Raw genomic sequence first — 16,314 nt, forward strand, 5'->3', positions numbered from 1 at the left:
GGAAGCCATGTTTCCTATGCCTCTAACATTTTTTACCTAAAAAAATTCTGTAACATTTTTGAGAGAGAGAGAGCACGTGTGCAAGTGGGGGAGGGGAAGAGAGAGAGGGAGACAGAATCTGAAGCAGGCTCCAGGCTCTGAGCTGTCAGCACAGAGCCCTATGTGGGGCTTGAACTCACAAACCGCAAGATCATGACCTGAGCTGAAGTGGGCTGCTTAACGGACTGAGCCACCCAGGCATCCCTCTTGCTATGTCTTAATAATCTAATGTCTAAATTTGACAGAAGGTCTCAAGGAAGAGAACTTATAAAGCTACTTAATTTCATTGTTTGTATGTTACACTTGAGATTATCTGTACATAGAAATGTGGTATGTAAATTAAAATAATGTACAAAGACTGAAAAAGTTTCAGCATTTTGGTCCTGCTAAAAGTAACTGCATCATCTGGCCCCTTTGAAGGCTTCTAGGGATGTCAGATCCTTTGCTCTATAGGCTTTTTCATTCACATCTGGAAGTGACTGGAGGACTCACTCTACATGAACAGCTGGTCCATCTGACTGTTGTGACAGCAAAGGAAGGATTGGTATTTACAGGGCAACTGACACAACAATGGGCAGTAGGGGTGGAATCTGGAGAGGTGCATAAGTGTTCATCCAATATAGGCCCTGTGCTATAAATACCTTTCTGATTCTTATTTGTGTTTGTGTGAAGCAGACTAAAATATCTTGGACAAATCTGCCATGATGACCACTCTGTGACTTGAAGCCTTCTTGAGCACAGGCCACCTTTCCCCATTCTTTCTCTTGGTCTAACTACACCCTTAGGTAGATCCTTGGGGCATAACATCTTTGATGTCCTCTGGAGATACAACTGTTCTCAGGTATTTCCTCCTGAGTGGTCCTGCAGCATATACTCCCAGCCTCCAGGGCTGTAAAAAAGTAGGTCCTAGAAAAGATGGACTTGTGGAGATGTACTCATGTTGTGGCCATCCAAGACACGCTTCTGTCCCTTCTGTCCTTAAGTCCCCCTAATAAACCATTTCTTGTCAAGCTGGACTCATTGGCCTTTTCAGTCTTAGGGCCTTGGTTTTTGGAGGTCATTTTGCATATACCTCCCTTCCTTTTACAGAATGGTGTTTAACCACCTTTATATTTAAGATCTACTCACATTGCCTTGTTAGTTCTACTTTATTCCTTCTGAATTCTACATAGTATTGCATCATATGTATCATATTGCACTTACTGATTCACTTAGTGATGGGCACATAGGTTGCCTCCAACTTTTTACTAAGATAAATAATGTATTGTGTCTGCCCCCGCCCGCCCCCACCCATTCCTCTAACCAAGTTTGAATCTTCAAGGAATACTCATTGCACGGTACTGACTGGAGTGCTGGCAGCTAGTAAGTATTATTTAATAAGTATTTTGGGAACTGACTTATGGAGGGCCACAAAAACCAGGTAGTGTGTTTATTTGACTCTAGGTCAATTGCTGAAACTAAATTTATAGAAAGCCATTTCCAGTATGAAAAATGTGTTGATCCAGTTTGCCAACACCAAATTTTGTAAATTACCAATCTGATGAGTTGTTGAAATCTATTAAAAAGTTTGAGCTCTGGTGCCTCAGCCTTCTGTGAGGCAAGCCCAGGGACAGGGACAAGGGAAGTATACCAAAATAGAGAGGAACTGCCAACTCTGTTCAAGAAAAACTTTCACCTGTTTGTGTATCAAATGGCTGGGTAGATGCAAAACTAAGACTTTGGGAAAAGTCTACTTGGCAATCTGGCTTTCAGCTGCTAGTAACAGGCACAGAAAATGAAACTGGTTTTATTTCATAACAAGCTGTCTAGAGATAGGCAGGGGCTGGTGTTGGATCGGCAGCTCAACAACGTGGGGACGGGCATCTCTGTGGTTTTCTTGGCCCTTCCTGCCCTACTGCAGCTTCAGCCTTTTCTGTAGTGTCTGTGGCAGGAAGGGGAAGAAGAGGTGCCCTCGCTGCATCTGTGCTTTTGACCAGGAAAGCAGAAGTTTCCCCAGTAGTCCCCCACCGAAAGCCGTGTGTTGAGACCACCCCTAGTGGAAGAGAGGCTGGGAGAGTGAACATCTAGCTTTTCCAGGTTCTTAGTGGAAGCAGGGCTGGGGGGACAGGTGGGAGCAGATGGCAAGCTGGACCTGCCTCTCCCTCTGGTGTAATTAATTTCTCTTTCAAAATGGGTAATTTCTATGTCAAGAACTTTCTATCAACGATTTTAAGATTATACTTAAAACAGTTCTCCTTTCAGTTATGACATCTTTTTAACAGATACATTTCAGCTATACTACCTTTTTCCCCTCTTTTTTCCCCCCTAACATTCTGGAAGGGGGCTAAAAAAGAATTACTTCATCTTTCAAGAGACAGTGGGGGGAAAAGTTGAAAGGCCAACAGTGACAAAATACTTTCAACTACTCCTCTGCCCAGTCATTGTCCTTCCACACCAAAGAACATCTGGAAAACATTTGCACAACCTTTGGAATTTAAAAACTGATACAGCTGACCGAAATCCATATGGTTTCCTCGGGCTCCATTCACGCTGAATACTTTTTCTTCAAAACATGAAAATTTTCTTTCTCTTTCAATTTTGTCATTTGCACCATCAAAAGGAATGTCTTCTCGATGGCGAATTAAAATTCTCTTCCAGTTTAATTTTCTGAGTCTGAAAAGAAAGTTTCAAAGTAGAAATACTGAGAATTTGTTTTGCCTTCTAGAGCACTGAAAATACAAGTTATATAACAGACTTAGCAATGCCTCTTCCTGGAAGTAAAGAAACCTACTTTTATCTCACAGGGATTTGTTTTAATCAAATATGATGCTGGTCACCATCCTATCCCCAAACTCATTTATTGCTACCGCCTCATATCAACATTTTAGAAATGTGGAAACTGCTCTCAGATTCTCAAGAGGACGTCTTAGAAATCCATTTAGGAAGTCAGTACAGAAATGAGAAGATTAGAAATCCCTTTGTTTCATAGGTATGCACAGTTTGTCACATCAGTAAGAAGAATCAGATCAACGGAACTGGAGGGGATCATAGCATATTGGGCAGCGGCCCAATTCAACAGTTGTTTATAGAACATCTCCTATGTGCACTGTGTCAGGGAAGGGGGGGTGATGCCAACCACGTGTAAATTCTGTCTTATCCACTGACTTGAGACTGAATCCCCGTAAGGTACAATCCCAGGGATATACTAATTCCCTCATCTCTAGTATCCTGTTTACTACTAAAATTATTGACCCAGCATACAAAATTTGTGAAAGCAAACCTTGACCAGAATTCTTCACAGGCACTTTGTGGGCCTTCCACACAAACAACACCAGGTTTCCCAGGCATGCTAAATCCAGAGAGGGAAAGCTCCTTTGCCCACTCTAGAATATTCTTTCTTTTGCATTTGTTGTAGATGTGATGGCTATAGATCCACAGTCTTGTGAGAATGAGATCAACTGGCTGGACTGTACTTCCTGGAGCAGGGCAAGGTGTGGTGTCTCTGCTGATATAGCCAGAAGCATGGTCTCTAACCCACTCTGTGGCATTCAATATACAGACATCTCCGAGACAGTTCTTTTGCAGGTATGCAGTTAGATCTGTGTTCAGCTGAGTCTGCTGAGATCTACTTAGTGATACTGATCTGATGGAAAAGATATGGAATACAAAAACTAAATCAATTTTCTTGCAACATAAAACAAACTTAAGAATTGCTTTCATTTTCAGATAAATTTGAAGTCTAATGTTGGCCAATTTCTGTAACATACCTGACAGTAATTTCAGGCAGAACTTCAGGGTATTTAAAGGGAAGAATACAGGCCAGAGAAAACATCACCTGATAAAAAAGGAAGAACATGTCCTAAGTGCTGTTTTAAGTCTTGATATATTTTAGTTCTTCCAAAAGCAAACTGAATTACCATTTCTTCCTCAGATATGTCCAGATTCATATTGATAGTAAAGTAAACTTTTGAAGATCGTCCATCCATTGTCCTCTTTTCAATACAATCTTTCACTTCTGCTAAAGCCAGCTGGTCATTCACTATGAGCTCGTTTTCACCGGGGAACATACTGGCGAGCAGGTCTAGCTCAGAGAGCTGGGCCTCTGCCTGTTCAATCCCAATCATTTTTGGATATCTGTAAAATTCTAAGGAGGTGAGGATAAGAGAGATAATTTATAAATACAATGTTGGGAGAACTTAATAGATCAATATAGGTACTTATTGAAAGTGTATTTGATTTCTTCATAAAACATGAAATTTAAACAGATGTAATACACTAAGAATCCAAACCATAGGCCAATCCAGTGAAAGCCATAAAACTCTAATAATAACCAGGCACCAAATTCCTCTGTATCTAGATAGTTGATCTGGCATCTTGAGCTACCACAATGAGCAATTTCCTTGAAGTAAACTAATTATGTAGTCAAGAGTCATATCAATGATATAGCCAGGAGAGAGGCTATGACTGGTTACTTTGGAAACCTAGAATGAATAGAGTAGAGTTAGTTATGTAGATGGTAAATATTTTTCTCTTAATATTAGTGTTTACTGGTTTTTAAAAAGCAGAAGACTGTGAAGAAGAGAAAATAAATGCTAATAATCCACAGTGCAAGTAACCCCTACTAACATTAAACAAACAAACAAACAAACAAACAAAAAACAAAAAAAAGGTCAAGGTAAAAAAGTCCAATGGTAGAAGGTTGAAAAATGAAGATACAGTTTCTGCTGGTGATCTCTTCCTCTATCTGCCTAAGTCTCCCGTCCAAGGCAAAGAGTTTTGGTATTTCAGAAACAAAACATTTTAGGCATGACATATATACCTCTATAGAAAATAGACGGTGGTATAAAGTTTAAATGTATGTAAAAAGTGAGATATATAATCAAAGTATACCCACAGGGATCACATATACATATCTCCCCCCCCCCACTTCTTCCCCTCCAAATACATGTTGCAGATCTATTCACAGTCAGTACATAGGGGTTTGTCTCATTCTTTCTAGTGGTTGACTGTCAGACTGAATCATGCAGACATGTCATGATTTATTGCATTCTTTACCTATTGATGGGCACTTGGGTTGTATCCACACTTTTGCTGTTATGAACACTTCTACAATAGAAGTTCTTTTTAGATATACAGTTTGGCAAACTGTTAATACTGTGTACTCAAGGGTAAGTTTGTAGAGGTGGCTTGCTGGAGCAATAGGTACAACATTTAAAATTTTGGCAGATATTGCCAAGTTGTCTTCCAAAAGTTGCCATACTAAAGCTTAAGTTTTACATAGTAACCCCTCTCCTGTTTAAAAACAAAGAATTCTTTTTTTGATTTATTTAAGTAATCTCTATCCCCAACATGGGGCTTGAACTCACGACCCTGAGATCAAGAGTGGCACACTCTTCTGAGCAAGCCAGGCAACCCTAAGAAAATTCTAATAGTCTTTTTTTGTGGTATTTTGTTTGTGTCTGTGTGTACCACTCATGAGTTTTTAAGTAGGCATATTCATCAACTTTTGCTTTCATAGCTTCTGGATGTTGAATCTTTGTTAGAGAAGTCTTCCTCATTCCAGGCTTATAAAGGTTACTGAGATGCTAATCAAGTAGGATTTTTAAAAAATGTTTAGTTATTTATTTTGAGAGAGAGAGAGAGAGAGAGAGAGCGCGCGCGCGCAAGTGGGGTAGAGGCAGAGAGAGGGAGAGAGAGAGAATCCCAAGCACGCTCCACACTGTCAGTGCAGAGCCTAACCTGGGGCTCAAACCCACAAACCGTGAGATCATGACCTGAGCCAAAGTCGGACATTAAACTGACTGAGCCACCCAGGCACCCCCAAGTAGGATTTTTTAAAAGATAATTTAATTGCATTTTCCCGAAAAAGTGTGGGGACTTCTGACAAAACATGGAGGATGAGTCTTATATAAATATTTCCCTTTCTCTGTGACCCCATTAAAATGAGAGTAAAAGGATAAATTCTCAAAGACAAAGGGAAAAGGAGTAACAAAAGCCATTAACAAAATTTTGAAAGGTGGAAAGTGGCAAGTGAGTTATAACTAACTTACATTTCAGCTTTCTTTCCTCTATTAGCTGCTTGGTCAGGTGGGTAGGGAAGTTGCAGAACTTTAGGAAGGCTCAGGAACCAGCACTAGGTGCCTTAGAAAGCAGCTAGAAAACATGACTTTGTTGAAAGTCTAGAGTCTAGACTTAACAAGATTCTAGTTTAGGATTTCTCAATCTTGGAACTATTGATATTTCAGACCAGATAATTCTTTGTATATATGGGTTTGTGTGGGGGTGAGGGGGGCAAATCTCTGCCTTTTAATTATTGTATTTAGACAATTTACATTTAATACAATTACTGATATGTTAAGGCCTAAGTCAACTATTTTATTTTCTGTTTGCTTTCTATATTTTTCATTTCTTTGTTTTCTTTTCCCTGTCTTTTGTAGCTTGAAGATATTTTGGAGTTCCATTTTGGTTAATGTATAATGTTTTTGCATTTCTTTTATAACTTTTAGTGGTTATTCTACACACACCTATATAAAACATCACACACACACACACACACACACACACACACACACACACACACGTAAAACATCACCAGTGTCTTATTTTAACAGTTTGATGTGCAGAAACTTTGTTACTTTATGTTCCTTTACCTTCCCCCATTTGTAATATAATGACCTTAAAATTTTCTTCTGTATACATTTAGAACCACAAGAGTGTTATACTTTTTGCTCCAGCCACCAAGTATAACTTAGAAAACTCAACAGAAGGGAAACCCATTTTATTTGACCATACTGTTGCCTTTTTCATGACATTTCCTCCATAATAATTCCTTTTTTGTTTCTTTTCCATATAGAGAACTTACTTGAGCCATTTTTTTAGGGTAGGTCTGCTGGTGACAAATTCTCTTAGTTTTCCTTCATGTTAGAATTGTCTTGATTTACCCTTCATTCCTGAGGATATTTTCACTGGATGTGGTATTCTAGGTTGACAATTCTTTACTTTCAGCACTTGAAAAATATTATGCCTCTTTATTTTGGCCCCCAGTTTCTGGCAAGAAATATTCTCTTATTTGAAACTTATAGCTAAGGTTCATGTCTTGCTTGCTTTCAAGACCTTTTCTTTGTCTTTAGTTTTCAGAAGTTTGACTATGATGTCTTGATTTGAATTTCTTTGAGTTCTTTGTGCTTGACATTCATTCAATTTCTTGAATCTGTTTATGCTTTTTGACAAATTTCGGAAATTTTCAGCCATCATTTCTTCAAGTACTTTTTCAGCTCTGTCCTCTCCTTTTGGAATGACATGTTAGATCTTTTGTTATAGTCCCACATGTTCTTAAAATTGTTTGTTCATTTATTTTTGGCCTATTTCACTCCATTGTTTAGATTGTATAATTTCTATTATTGTGTTTTCCAGTTAAATGATCCTTTCCTCTGTCTCCTTCCTTCTGTTGTTGAGTCTATGTACTGTGTCTTTAATTTTGGTTATTGCATTTGTCAGCTCTAACATTTTCATTTGGTTCTTCTTTATATCTTCTATTTCTTTACTGAGACTCTTGTTTATTTATTTTGAGAGAGAGACGGGGGGGAGGAGCAGAGAGAGAGGGAGGAAGAGAATCTTGAGCAGGCTCTGTGCACTGACAGTACAGAGCCTGATTCAGGGCTCGATCTCATTAACTGTGAGATCATGACCTGAGCTGAAATCAAGAGTCAGACGCTCAAATAACTGAGCCATCCAGCTGCACCACCCCCTGCTTTTTTTGCTTGAAGTGTGTAATTGCTCACTGAAAAATTTTAATGATAGGTGTTTCGTTTATTTTTTAAGATTTATTTATTTATTTATTTATTTATTTATTTATTTATTTATTTATTTATTTTATTTAAGTAATCTCTATACCCACTATTGGGCTTGAACTCATGACCCCGAGATCAAGAGTCCCATGCTCCTCCAACTAAGCCAGCTAGGCAGACTTATGATGGGTATTTTAAAATCTTTGTCAGGTAATTCTACCATCTCTGTTATCCTGGCATTGACATCTATTTTTTGTTTTTTTCACCTAGTTTGAGATTTTCCTTGTTTTTGGTATGTGAGTGATTTTTTTATCGAAATCTGGACATTTTAGGTATTATGAGACTGAACACTACTCAAATCTTCCATTTTAGCATATTTTTTCTGATACTGCTCCAGAAAGGAGGGTAAAAAAATGGGGGACTTATGGCTGGGAGGGGTGGGAGTGCCTCCTTATTGCTACCCATGTGGCCTCTGCTAACACCATGTTGAGGGGATCCTTTGTTACTGACAGGCGGTGGTGAAAATCTGGACTCCCCACTAGGCCTTTTGGACATCACTGCAGCTGGGTGAAGGAGAGATGCCTTGTTATTGCTGCATGAGAGTGGAAGTACAGGCTCCCCATGTGGTCTGACATGGATGCGACACAGGTCTAACACCAAAACTGTGGTAAGGTCCTTCTTATCACCAGGCAGGGAGGAAAGTCCTGGGTCCCTAATCATATTGTTTTTGGTACCATCCTGACAAGGAGTGGGCACTGAGTGCTTATTACAGCTCAGTGACGATGGAATCAAGGCTCCTTTTGCTGGTGTCGGTCAGGTAGAGGCTACAGTGTTTTCTGTGCTATTTGCTTGGTGTAGAGCATTTAACTATCTAAATGTTTTCCATCTTGCTTGGCTACACCTTTCTTGGTACTTTAGAGAGAGCAGGCTTTTTGGGGGCTTTAAAATTCTTTTTTGGTCTGTACCCTTGGTATTTCTGGTTTGCTGCTTCTTTAATCAAGTCTGGGATATTTGAGGCAAAAAAGAATACCGAAGGAAGTTACCACTGTGTCCTTCCTTGGGTCCCAAGGTCCCTAGTTGATCTGCCTTCTTCTCCATTTCTTTTGTGTTTGCTTTAGAAATAATGTTCAAGATTCCTAGTTGTATTTAGCAGGACAAATTAGGAAAAGTATACCTATTATGTTGTTCCAAAAGTGGAAGTCCCCCCCAACATGATAATTTTAACTTATCAAATTGGCATGTGTTCACACACACACACACACACACACACACACACACACACAAAGGTGGTTAATGTCTGGTAAGTGTCACAGAAGAAAAAGTTGCTATAGGAAAAACTGGTCTAAATATTCCAATTCTGTGAAGCTGACCTATGGAAAAAAATCAGACATTGTATAAAAAAAAGTTTTTTGTAAGGATGTTCACTGCTTATTATTTACAATAAATCAGAAATGACCTAAGTGTTCAACAATAGATAAGTTAAATAAATATGTATCTAAATAGTAGAAAATCATGAGATCATTAAAAAAATGTATATTAACACTGATGTTCATGATACATGGTTACCTAAAAAAAGTAGATTGTAGAAGGATATAAACAATTATGGTCTTACTATTCTTGTTGTATCATTACACATACATGAACAAAGTCAGAAAGAGAATTTACCAAACTATGAACAGTTGGATAAATGTGGGTGGAGGGAAGAAGGGAAGGACTGATTTGTATGTTTCTGTATTGTTTGAAGTTTTAGGATTACTATTTAGTGCTTCTGAATTCAGAAAAAAAGAAAGGTTACACATCTGAAAAGAAAAACAGAGCTCAGTCCCACTGCTGCAAAGGAAACATGGCTTACCTTCTCCAAGAGAATTTACTCTGTGAAATCAAACACCATTATCTTGGTTAATCCTGTCTGTCTTCATGGAATTCTTCTCACCTCTGATAAACGTTTATTGAGTAACTACTGTATGTAGAGCTTCATCCTTCATTCCTTCCTGGGGTTTTCTTTTTAGTTTGAGGATCAGGACGTATTATCTAATAAGATATATAACAATGAAGATAAAAAGGCTAAGCGTTAAATGACCAGTGTAGGCATTATCGTGGGGATTAAGAGGAGTGCACGATCAATGAAATGGGCCATCAGGAAAGATTTAAGTAAGGAGACAGGATCTGAGTCAAACCCTGAAGAGAGGCTGAGACCAGTGGAGAAGGAGACATAGTGGGGAGAGAAGAAAGGTCTGTGAGGCAGGAAAGCACAATTAAATTGGTATGGGCCTGAACCTGTCCCTTCCTCACAACTCTGACCACCAAGGCCTGGTTAGGGGCTCATCATTTGGACAATTATCTCTTGTGCTAGTTACTTTTTGTTTGTCCCCTAAACACATGCTTGGTCCTTCTTTTCCCTGCTCTGGACTCTGAAAAACTGACTTCTGCAGCCTATACCGTTCAACTTTTCTGCTTTTCTTATGGTTAGGTTCAGCTAATGCCCCGTCAGGAAGGAGGAGGATTGCAGGAGAAAGAGGCTAGGGTATTTCTTCACTACCCCTTTCCTGTTTGGGTGGGATTCTAACAATGGCTGTGACCCCTTCAGACCATAGCTTTTGTGGGCAGTCCTTCTTCCTCAGTGCCAGCAGACCTTTCAGGCCTCGGGGTAGTAAGCGTTTCTTTAAACCTGGCCATACCTCTGTAAACAGCCCCTTCATTAAGCAGTCTCTTTAAAATTTCAAAGTTGAGTGTATATCTATTTCCCTTTAGAACCTTGACTCCTCTTACCTGGACTCTGCCTCCACCAACTCATGCGCTAAACTGTCATTATACATATTGTATGCAGTGTCTAACAGAGGTCTATGAAGACACTCAAGAGGGTACCAACTATCTAATAGAGAAATGTTCACATAATTTGTGATTGAGTGAGAGGGTTGCAGTCTGAGAGGAGGGGTCCGGGTGTGTTAGGTTTCCCTCAGTTGATGGCAAACTAGCCCAAGACCCTGACAGCTACTGGGTGGAGTGAATTCATCCCAGTTGGTGATCTGGCTGTTAGTTTCACAGACTGGTAGCACAAAACACCAGCACATGTAGAGGGGATCCAGGTCACGAAGGTGCCTTGGATGATCCATTATCAAGCCCTCTAGCAACATGTCTCTTCCGTTATTCAAATCTTCTTTATTCCATCCAATATAACTGATCATTTCTTTAATATCAGAAAATGGTATTTGGTTGACAATTGAGCTAGTTCACTGTACGGTACTTTTAAAGAATAAAAAAGTTCTACTTAAAGAGAAATGTCAATTACTCACAGGTGGCAGATCAGTAACAGTAATGGGTTCTGTCACAAACACTTCAAGGATTATGAGAATGACTAAATGTGGTGGGGTGTTAAGTTCATTAAGATTAACTGGATAGGAATCAGGAAAATTTGAGGCACTCTTGCACACAATAGGCTATCTCCACAGATCAGAGCATAAATCAATGCCAACACATCATTCCTAATCCCAATGCTTTTTCAACTTAAAGTCATTAAAACATGGTTTATCAGGGTGTCACTGCCATGCTGGGGAAAAAAAATTACACAAAGCATTTTGGGCTTAAATAAGTTCTGGAAATGCTGAATGACACAAAGTTTAACAAGCTTCTTTAGGGTGACCATGAGTCATGCCATTGTACCAACTTAGTTTAGCATTTATCTTAGACAAAAATAACCCCGTTTGGAAAGTAAATTATATGGGCACACTTTTTGTGTGTGGCATCTCGGTCTTTATTGTTACATTCCAATATGCATTGTGAATTTCTAAGAAGTTTAGGATACCGAGTGTCCCAAACCTATTTGACCCCAGAACATTTTTTTTCCCTAGACCTTCTACACAGATCAGGAATCCCTGGTTTGTCCTCAAACCACCCCAATTTAAGTAGTTTAAATATTACCAGAGCTACTCACCATCTTTAGGCCTTTTCAAAAACTGTTACAGCAGCAAACACTTCTCCCTCCCTTAAACACAATGTTTCCTTTACTAGTGACTTCGTATAATTTTATACCCTATTTCCATTTGACATGCTACCTTAAGCATTTGCTCTGTTATTAAAAAAAATATTCATGTAAGTATTTAAAATCCCTGACCTCACTGGAATTCCATGAATATCTTTTCTAGTCTGTTTTATTTTTTAAATGTTTATTTTTGAGAGAGACAGAGAGAGAGGAAAGAGAGTGCACAGAGGGGAGAGGCTGAGAGAGAGGGAGACAGATAATCCTAAGCAGGCTCTGTGCTGTCAGTGCAGAGCCCAACATGGGGCTCGAACTCAGGAACCCAACTGTGAGATCATGACCTGTGTGTCAGAACCAGACGTTTAACTGACTGAGCCACCCAGGCACCCCTAATCTGTTTTAAAAGGAATCCAAGAAACAACTGGGTAGATGGCTATTAGAGGAAATGAATTTACTTTGGCTTTTTATCATAGTGGCTTAAGGATGTACTCTGTGACTTAGACTGCCAACGTGCCCGTACCAACTGTGTGACCTTAGGCAGGTGGCTTAATTTCTCTGTGCCTCGATCTCCCCATCTCCAAAATGGGAATGATAGGGTCACTTGAGGATTAAATGATGATGTTGGAAAGTGCTGAAAACAATGTGTGGTGATACAGCAAGTACTATAAAAGTGGTTGCTATGATTGTTATTTGTTATTCATCCACAGATGTTTCTTGAGTCCCTATTGTGTGTCAAGCACTGTCCTTGGCATTAAGACTATAACAGTGAACAAGAATCACACAAAAATCTCTGCTATCATTGAGACTTAATTCGGTGGGAGAAGACCGTAACAACAAAAAACAAATATGTATCTCTAGTGGATAAAGACTGAAGAAGATGAAGGGGATAAGGAACAAGTGGGTAGGAGGGAGGAGAGGGTTTTTCAACTGTACACAGGGTAGTCAGGGACCACTTCTCTGCTAAAGGTGACTACAAGGAAGAGACTGGGAGGGACTGAAGAATGAATCTAAAGCATTAAGAGATTGGAAGAATGGATTTGGCATTTATTTAGGTAGGGAAAATGGTGGAAACCTGAAGCCTGGTTTTAGAAATATTATGGAATGGGGGTGCCTTGATGGCTCAATCAGTTAAGCCTGTGATTTGTGATTTCTGCTCAGGTCATGATCTCACAGTCCTGAGTTTGATGGGTGGCTCAGTTGGTTAAGCAGCTGACTCTTGATTTCTGCTCATGATCTCATGGTCTGTGAGTTCCAGTCCCGTGTGGGGCTCTGTGCAGACAGCATGGAGTTTGCTTGGGATTGTCTTTCTCCCTCTGTCTGTCATTCCCCCCTCGCACACACATCCTCTCTCTCAAAAATAAATAAACATTAAAAAAATAAAAAAAAATTCTCTAACAGTACATTAAAAAAAGAAAATATGGAATGAAGTGCCTATTAAGACACCTATTCAGTAGAGATGTTCAGCAGACAGATGTAATTATGCACTTTATGAGGTATCCAGGTGGAGATGTAATTTTGGGAGTAACCAACATACAATAAAGGCATGTTTGTTTGGTCACTCAGGGAGTGAGTGAAGTTGGGAGGAAGTCCCACAGAGTCTGGAGGTCTGGAAGATGAAATGGAACCAGCAAAGAAGTTTGAGACCCGTGTGCGGACAACTCTGGGAGTGATGTCACAAATATATAATTTACTTGTCAAACTTATTTCCGTAGATGAGATTTCAGTGCAAACAAACAAAAAAATCTTGAAGAGAATTTTCTTACTCAAGATTTCAATGAATGCTGTACAAACGTAGAATAAAACTTGAGTTTCCTAAGTGGAGTCATTCTTTTTTCCTCGCAAATTTTTATTTTACAGAGGGGATGGGGGCCAGGCTGCACACGACCTGACACTGGGCAAGCGGCTGGAGCCCGTAACCGAAGCCCTGTGCGCAGGCGCCGTCGCCCCTAACACCTGACCCTCACGGGGGGTAGTGGCGGATGGAGAAGGGGTGGGTGGTCCCGGCTGTGGGCGGTGTCAGGAATTGCTCTAACCAATGAGCAGCGTGTAGCCCGCTGGAAGGCGGTGCCACTACGTCGCCAAGTTGCCTTAGGGTAAGACAGGCCCGCAACATGGGAAACCCCCGGTGCGGCTGGGTGGCAGTAGACGGAAACCTCACCTGGAGCGATAGATCCCCTCCGTGCTGGAACCCCGGATTTTCTGGCTGCACGAACAGCTCAGGTCTCATCCAGAAGAAGCCTCAGAATTCCAGAGCTAGGCAATCCGAAGCCCGCAAACTCCAGCGGGGCGGCCTACGGGAAGTGAGACGACACCCTCCCGGCTTGGCGCATGCGCGCGCTCGGGGCCGCGCGCCCCGGAAGCCCAGTGATGCTGGCCGGTTGGTCCTGGCACCTGCTGGGTGGCTGGGATTCTTGGCTCCGCTCTGTTCTCAGTCATAGAGTTCTTCTTATTCTACCCTATGGGGATTTGCCAGCTGCTGCCACTGTCACGGAGAAGTATTAGCACTGTTTCCTGGGTCAAGGAATGGCCTATTAAAGTAACTAACGCTCCTCAAATTCAAGCCTGTGTAGGAATCATTCGGTTTAATGTAGCTTGGGTTTCGGTACGTAGATATAGGGCCCCCTGTTCTGCGTTCCTAACATCTTCCCACACAATAGGGATGCTGTTGGCCCCTGAATGGCAAGGCATTAGGGAGAGGTGAGCCTGGATGGTGGTTGTGGCTGACGACCTTAGGAAATGCCATGTGCATGCATAGAACTTTATCTCGGCTAATAAAAGGGTAGTTTGAAGGCGACTCCACCATGAGAGTAATGTTTAGATTTTTCTTCACAGTCTAAATATCGGTAATGCACTTTCTTCTTTGTGATGTTATTTATTTTTAGAAATCTCAAGATTTTTTGGTAAACGCTGATATTCACTAGTATTAATAACTCGCACTTCCCCCCCCCCCAAAATAGGATTAGTACATGTGTTTTCATGGCGTCATCTTTTACTTGGTGGTTTGTGGGCATTTTCCAATGTCATTAAATGTATTTTTTTGTATTTTTTGTATACATTAAACGTATTTCCAACTTCTATGAAAAATTTCAAGCATAAAGTTGAGAGAATTTTATAGTGAAACAGGAGCAATTCTTAAGGGTGTGGAAAAAAAGGGTGGGCGATTTTGCCCCCCGGGGGGGCAAAAATGTCTCAGAAGACATTTGGTAATGTCTGAATATATTTTGAGTTGTTACAACTGGAGGAGTGCTTCTGGCATCTAATGGGTAGGGCCTAGCCATGCTGCTCAACTTCCGCAATGCACAAGACATCTCTCTACAACAAAGAATTTGCTGGTTTAAACTGTCTATAGTGCTAAGGTTAAGACACTGACACTATCATGAATCTAGACACTATCATAACATTTTATTCTACCAGCTTTGTCATGTATCTAATCCATTCATCCCATCCATCTGTTTTGATCCATTTCAAAGCAATTTGCAGACATTAGCACACTTCTCCCTAAATACTTCAGCATGTATAACAGACTTAAATATTTGATTTTTTTATTTTGGGGTAAAAGTGAAATGCACATCTTAAATGTATATTGGTTGAGTTTTGACAAACGCATACGACTTTGTAGTTCAAACCCTATTAAGATATAGACCATTATTAGCACCCTAGAAATGCTCCTTCCTAGTCAGTCCCCCTCCAAACCCCCAACAGGGAACCGCTGTTCTGAGTTTTTCCTGCCATAATTAGTTTTGCCTGTTCACATGCATGGAATTAGTAGGTATTTTTGTATAAGGCTTCTTTCAGTATATTTTGAAGATTCGTCCATATTCTTGTGTCTATCGATTTTATTGCTTAGAATTCCATTATAAGACTACACCAAAGTTTTCCTATTCTTTTGTTCAAAACATGAGCTGTTTCTAGTTTTCTGGCTATTATGAGTAAGGCTACTATGAACACTCTTGTAAAATTTTTCATTTCTAATGACCTTCAATAAGCATTAAGCATTTACTATGTTGCCAACACTTCTGGTACAAGAGAGAGCCGTGAACAAGACAAAGATGTTTCATCTCTCAAAGCTTACAGTTGCACATTTCTGTGTATGTATGGGAATTAGGGCGGGGGGGGGGAGGAGAAATATATAAGTAAACATGAGAAAAAAATACTAGATAGTGACAACTGCTGGGTAGTGGCATAAAATAAAGTGATGTGAGTGATCAGGTGGCTATATAACCTAGATTGCCCAGCCAATTTCTCTGTGAGAAAGTGACTTTTAAGGTGTGAACAGAATTACAATTACCAACCACAGAATATCATGGGGAGCAGCATTCCTAGGCAGAGAGAGCAGGTGGTACAATGTCCCCAAGGCTGTGTTTTAGAATGGAAAAAATAAAAATGCCTGTGTGCTAAGATACCTTAATGAAGAAAGCTTAAAAAATTGTATCAGCAGTAAAGAGCAGGAAAGCCAGATTCCGCCCCCCCCCCCCCCCCCCCCGCCCCGCGCCAAAAGCCAAATGTAACCATTGTTACTCTGGACAATTCGAC

General features: G+C 40.3%; 1 protein-coding gene across 1 annotated transcript; it reads right to left on the reverse strand.

Annotated features, from left to right (window-relative positions):
* Positions 1–1,811: 1,811 nt before the first annotated feature.
* Positions 1,812–14,029, reverse strand: RWDD2B (RWD domain containing 2B). The gene is made up of 6 exons (XM_047098878.1): positions 13,940–14,029; positions 9,658–9,836; positions 3,936–4,162; positions 3,786–3,853; positions 3,299–3,661; positions 1,812–2,691 (listed from the first exon to the last, which is right to left on the reverse strand). Exons 3-6 carry the CDS (start codon positions 4,140–4,142, stop codon positions 2,457–2,459), a joined length of 873 nt encoding a protein of 290 aa, XP_046954834.1. The 5' UTR covers positions 4,143–4,162; positions 9,658–9,836; positions 13,940–14,029; the 3' UTR covers positions 1,812–2,456.
* Positions 14,030–16,314: the final 2,285 nt, after the last annotated feature.

This window comes from Lynx rufus, unplaced genomic scaffold (assembly GCF_022079265.1).
Source record: "Lynx rufus isolate CCGP_SWC_20201006 ecotype Redwood Valley unplaced genomic scaffold, mLynRuf1.p SCAF_5, whole genome shotgun sequence".
NCBI classification, from domain to species: domain Eukaryota; kingdom Metazoa; phylum Chordata; class Mammalia; order Carnivora; family Felidae; genus Lynx; species Lynx rufus.

Excerpts from the sequence above, each read along its gene's own strand:
- RWDD2B (XM_047098878.1), bottom strand. The coding sequence starts at position 4,142 with ATGATTGGGATTGAACAGGCAGAGGCCCAGCTCTCTGAGCTAGACCTG. Across the intron at positions 3,662-3,785 it reads CTGCCTGAAATTACTGTCAG|ATCAGTATCACTAAGTAGAT; the intron begins GTATGTTACAGA and ends CTTTTCCATCAG. Across the intron at positions 2,692-3,298 it reads TGTGAAGAATTCTGGTCAAG|ACTCAGAAAATTAAACTGGA; the intron begins GTTTGCTTTCAC and ends CTTTCTTTTCAG.